We start from the raw sequence: 6,040 nt of genomic DNA on the forward strand, positions 1-6,040 counted from the left end.
TGGCTCTAGCCCCAGGTCCTGGCTTCACCCACCAATGGGCAAGCAACTGCTCCAGGGACTCATGGACCCCAACTTCACCCACTAGTGAGTCAGCACTAGCCCTGGGTACCCCCAGGATTCTGAAGTGAGCTGCCTGTGACCCAGCCTTGCCAGCTAGTGGCCAGCAGCCTTCTCACAAGGCAGAGCATGGCAAACAACCAGATCAGGGCCCAAACAAACCTACCAGACCACCCACAGTAGTCAACTCACCACAACAGAAGAATCCACGCAGCCCACACAGGGCACATCCCTAGAGCAGACAGCTGTGGTTATGAGAGGGGTGTGGCTGCCGGGATGCACAGGAATCTCCTATAAGTAGCCCCTGTCCAAGGCTGGGAAATGCAATCAACCTACCAGACACATAGAAATAAAAACAACAAGTTAAGCAAAATGAGGGAACAGAGGAACAAGTTTCAAACAAAAGAACAAAATGCCGGAAGAGGGTCTAAGTGAAGTGGAGACAGGCAATCAATCTACTGGAGAAAGAGCTCAGGGTGATAACCATAAAGATGATCAAAGAACTCAAGAAAAGAATGGATGCACAGAGTGAGAAGATAGAAGCTTTTAACAGAGTTATAAAATACAAGGACAAGAAAACAGATGAAGAATATAATAACAAATAAAAAACTGACCAGAATAATTCAACAGTAGACTAAATGACACAGAGGAAGGGCTCAGCGAGCTGGAAGACAGAGTAGTGGAAATCACTGATGCTGAACAGAAAAGAAATGAGGACAGCTGAAAGAGACCTCCATGAAAACAACATTAATGACACTAACATTTACATTATAGGGGTCCCAGAAACAGAAGAGGGAGAGAAAGGGGCTTAGAATATATTTGAAGACATAATAGCTGGAAATTTCCCTAACCTGGGAAACAACATCCAAGTCCAGGTGAGTCCAAACAGAATTAACCCAAAAAGGAACACACCAAGACACACAGTAATTCAAATGACAAAAATTAAAGGTACAGAATATGAAAAACAGCAAGAGAAAAGCAACAAATAACACACGAGGGAACTCCCATAAGTCCATAAGTAGACCCCTTAGAAGAAAGTCTGTAGGTCAGAAGGGAGTGGCATGATATATTTAAAGTGATAAAAGGGGAAAACCTAGAACCAAGAATATTCTATCCAGCAAGGCTCTCTTTAGATTTGATGGAGAGAAAAACAAAAGCTAAAAGATTTTAGCACCATCAAACCAGGTTTACTAGAAATGTTAAAGAGAATTTCTCAAAACAAAACAAAAAAGAAACAACTACAAACATGAACATTATTAAAGAAAAAAAAATCTCTTTAGTAAAGGCAAATATACCGTAAGGGTAAGAAACAATCCACACACAAAGCTAGTAGGAAGGTTAAAAGACAAAAGTAGTAAAATCCCCTATATAGCGACAACAAGCAGTTGAGAGATGCATAACACAATTAGATGTAAACTATGATGTCAAAACAGTATCTGAGAGGGAGGAGAGTACAAATGCAGGATTGTTAAAATGTGTTGGAAATTGAGAGATCAGCAACATAATCATATATAGAGATGCAAACGTATAGACCTATAGATACAGATATATATAGGTAGAGATAGAGATAAATATATTGATATATGTAAACCTTATGTCAATCACAACAAAAAAAGTCTATAACAAATACACACTCACAAAAGAGAAAGGAATCCAAACATAACACTAAAGACAGTCATGAAGCCACAGTAGAAGAGAACAAAGAAGAAGGAACAAAAAAAGAGGTACAAAAAAACCCCAAAACAATAACAAAGTAGCAGTAAGAATGTACATATCAATGATTACTTTAAATATCAGTGGACTCAATGCTCCTATCAAAAGACATGGAGTGGCTGAATGGATGTAAGAACAAGGCCCATATGTAATGCTGCCTACAAGAGATTCAGTTCAAATTTAAAGACACACAGACCAGAAGGTGAGAGGAGGAAAAAGGTATTCCATGCAAAAGGAAATCAAAAGAAAGCCAGGGTAATTTTTCACAGAACTAGAACAAATAATTTTAAAAATCTGTGTAGAATCACAAAAGACCCCAAATAGCTAAAACAATCTTGAGAAAGAAGAACAGAGGTCGAGGAATCATGCGCCCTGACTTCAGACTATACTACAAAGCTACAGTCATCAAAACAGTATGGTACCAGCACAAAAACAGACACATAGATCAATGGAACAGGACAGAAAGTCCAAAAACAAACCCACACACTTATGTTCAATTAATCTATGACAGAGGAGGCAAGAATATACAATTGGGAAAAGAAAGTCTCTTCAATAAGTGGTGCTGGAAAAACTGGACAACTACATGTTAGAAAGTGAAATTAGAGTTAAAGACCTAAATATAAGACTGGAAGCCATAAAACTCCTAGAAGAAAACATGGGCAAAACACTCTTTGACATAAACCATAGCAATATTTTTGGCATCTGTCTCCTACAGCAAAAGAAATAAAAGCAAAAATAAACAAATGGGACCTAATTAAACTTAAAAGCTTTTGCACAGTAAAGGAAACCATGCACAAAATGAAAAGATAACTTACTGAATAGAAGAAAATATTTTCAAATGATATAAACAATAAAGGTTTAACATTTTAAAAAAGTACAAATAGCTCATACAACTCAATATCAAAAAAACAAACAACCTGTAAAAAATGGACAGACCTTAATAGACATATTTCCAAAGAAGACATAAAGATGGACAAGCAGGCACATGAAAAAATGCTCAACATAGCCAATCATCAGTGAAGTGCAAATCAATACCATAATGGGATGTCACCTCACACCTGTCAGAATGACTATCCTCAGAAAGAACACAAATAACAGGAGTTGGCAAGAATGTGGATGAAAGGGAACCGGCGTGCACTCTTGCTGGGAATGTCCAGCCGCTATGAAAAACCTTGGGTTGCTTAGTTTGCAAACGAAGGCACACTTGGTCTTAGCTAGCCCTGGGCGGGCAGTCCCCCCTAGATTATCAACAAGACCTGAGATGTCAAAGCATCATTTACAGAAACTGGAAAACGTGGTTAATTCACACTTTAGTCAAGTCATTAAATCTCAAACAACAGTGAAGTTCCAACAGGTTTATGAGCCTTGGATCTGAAACAGTTTTTCTCCATGCTAGCTGTATTCTGTAACTTGGGGAATTTTTTAAACTGTGGTTTCCTGCTCTCATATTCTTGGCCAATTACATGAGTATCTCTGGACCCTGATCATTTTTGAAGCTTCCCCAATGAGTCTCATGTGATTCAAAGAGAACCACTGGTCTAAGACTGTTTCTCAAAGTCTGAACCAGAATGACCGGCAGCAGCATCGTTTGGGAACTTGTTATAAATGCAGAGTTTCAGGCTTAACCATAGACCTGCTAAGTTAAAACTGGGTTGGGCCCAGCCCTGTGTTTGTACAAGCCCTCCAGGTGATTCTGCAGCTGGTTTAAGCTTGAGAACCACTGGTCCAAGGTGAGGATCATATGTGACTTGAGTGCAGTATCCTCCCATCACATCCCTGCCTCCAACACGGACACTCAGCCTTCTGAGCAAAGGTCCCACAAAGTTCAGCTAATGTGTTTTTATCACCAAGTATTAGTCTGCTGTTCTTACAGACAGAAGAAGTAGGTGCGGCCTGGGGGTTCCCAGGGACCCCCTGCCACCACAGCCTCCAAATGCTTTGATTTCAACCAGTGTCTGCACAGCAGTCAGAAGACGGCCTGAGCTCAGGCAGGAAACCAGCACGCAGTCACTGCTGTGCTGATGGGGAGCACAGAGGCTCCCAGAGAATGCGGCATCCAGATGCTCCTTGGAAGCCTGGTAGCCTGTCTGCACAGGACAGATGCACTCAGCACCTGGCTTTGCTGAACCCATGGCTAGCACTTAGGAACTCCAAGTTTCTTCAAGTTGCAAATTTTAATATTCAGAGGGGGCTGAATAAGTGGTAAAACTGTGGGGCTTTGCAAATCAGTGATTGAAAACAAACTATCAATATAGGAGAAGTTAAGTGAATATGTGTTTTTTTTTTCCTTTTTGGGAAAAATTTATTGCAGAAAATAAGCATAAACAGTGGAAGAAAATACCACTGGGTGACTTTTCTCCGGTGACAAGAGTCTGGCTCTGGGACCATAGTCCTGCATTGTAATCTCAGCTCCTCATTCTACCAGCTGTGAATTTAGGAAAGTTAATTAAATTCTAAACTTCTCTTTTCTCATCTACAAAATGGGATTATGACAGTATCTATCTAATCATTTGTTTTCAGGATTAAAGAAGTTGATGCCAGTAAAGTGCTTGGCATTTTGATCTTCGCTCAATAAAATCCAACTTCCAGTTCTGCTACTAACACGTCATTAATGTTATTAGTAACACAGGGCCCCAGAGTAAACCCCCAAAATATTAGCTGTTCTCATCATCATTATTATTAGGGATGCTGAGCCTCTGCATTAAACTCCCATCGGGGGAAAAGGGCTGTATTGCAAAGCCAGACATGCCAAGGACCCCCTGAGAAAAATATTCTTTCTCAAAATTCAAACAACTTGTTTGAATGTCCAACTTACACTGAGCCTCAACTTAGACAGTATAGGATAAGTTACACTGTTGTGAGAAACCTCAAAATCTCAGTGGTTTGACACTGCAGTGGTTTATTTCTTGCTCATGTTTCAGTCAGACTCAAATCACTTGGTATCTGTCCTTCAAATGGTAACTCAGAGACCCAGACAGTTTTCATCTCGAGATATATATTAAAGGACAAGGTTTAGAAGTAACTTAAACATGGTCCTCACCCACTGATCCTAATTCTAGGATAAGTCTTATCTCTCTTTCCAAGATAATTAATTATTCTTTATGTCCGTGACTCCATTTGTCATATAGAATGGATAACATTTCATCAGCCATCATGGTGGTTCTCATCTGAATGTCCTAGTTGGTTTATGTCCCTGCACCAAAACTGAGCCTAAGTGTAAATCTGACATGTATGAATTGAGTGGTACAGTCACCTCATTTATTCTAGATAGTATACTTCCATTAATGCAGCCTAAGGGTTATTTTCTTTTTGTTTGTGTGTGTGTGTGTGTTTTTTTTTTTGGAGGGAAAGGTAAGCAATACTGAACTAATCAACATCAACTAATACTGCTATAGATATATAAGAATTCAGTTCCTTCTTGTCAATGTTTATTCTCCTTTTGTTCTGAACAGGAATCTGCATTATGGAAAAAGTTCACAAGAAGAACATCAGTTGAAGAGATTTCCTTTCTCTCCTTTATCCATCAATATATCGCCTACCCATCCAATGCAGGTGGCTAGCCTTATCATCCAAGTTTTTAAAGGCAAATACTGAGAAAGGTAGATGTCAAGGCTTGACCAGCCCTGTTATTTCTTGGACTGAACCCTCGCATCCACCTTGTTGCAGGTACCACATCTGTGTGACCGTGCTGATCTACTTCCTCCCCCTGCTGGTGATAGGTTATGCATACACCGTAGTGGGAATCACGCTGTGGGCCAGCGAGATCCCTGGGGACTCCTCGGACCGTTACCAGGAGCAAATCTCTGCCAAGCGCAAGGTGAGCAAAGGGCAGGCAGCACTTGACTCATTCTGGCACAGGTGACAAGCGGGCGAGCATATGAGCCCCAGAGACTCAAGAGGCCCAGAGGCAGCAGGTACAAAACATCCCTGAATCCTCAGAACAGGAGAAGGGAGGAGAGATCAGGGGGAGGGGATAGGAGGGAACAGCTCTTTCTTGAGGGTCTTTGTAACCTAAGCCTGCCTGTACAGTCATGAGCCATCTCGCTCTTGCCTTTCAGTTTTACCTCCAGGAGCTCAAACATGTTCTTACATTGACTATCAGAGAAAACTTCCCTCTTGATTCTAGCAGTGGGAGCAGAAAAGTAACAATTTTGAAATACATCAGAACATTCTGTTCTTCTCAACAAGGTCTGCCCACAGGAAAAGCTAGTTAACCAGAGCCTAAGCTGCTGGGGTGTTTTCAGAGCATAAATTACGTGGGGGGAAGGGA

At 40.8% G+C, this 6,040-nt stretch overlaps 1 protein-coding gene across 1 annotated transcript in view; it reads left to right on the forward strand.

The window, feature by feature from the left end:
• Positions 1–5,587, forward strand: part of LOC140695390 (substance-P receptor-like) — a gene marked incomplete at its 3' end in the record, with an annotated part of 151,430 nt that extends 145,843 nt beyond the window's left edge. The window contains exon 3 of the mRNA XM_072958087.1: positions 5,437–5,587. Coding sequence (XP_072814188.1) covers positions 5,437–5,587 — 151 coding nt within the window. The remainder of the gene's footprint in view (positions 1–5,436) is intronic.
• Between the last annotated feature and the right edge of the window lie 453 nt (positions 5,588–6,040).

The sequence above is a fragment of the Vicugna pacos genome, unplaced genomic scaffold (genome assembly GCF_048564905.1).
Source record: "Vicugna pacos unplaced genomic scaffold, VicPac4 scaffold_202, whole genome shotgun sequence".
Classification (NCBI taxonomy): domain Eukaryota; kingdom Metazoa; phylum Chordata; class Mammalia; order Artiodactyla; family Camelidae; genus Vicugna; species Vicugna pacos.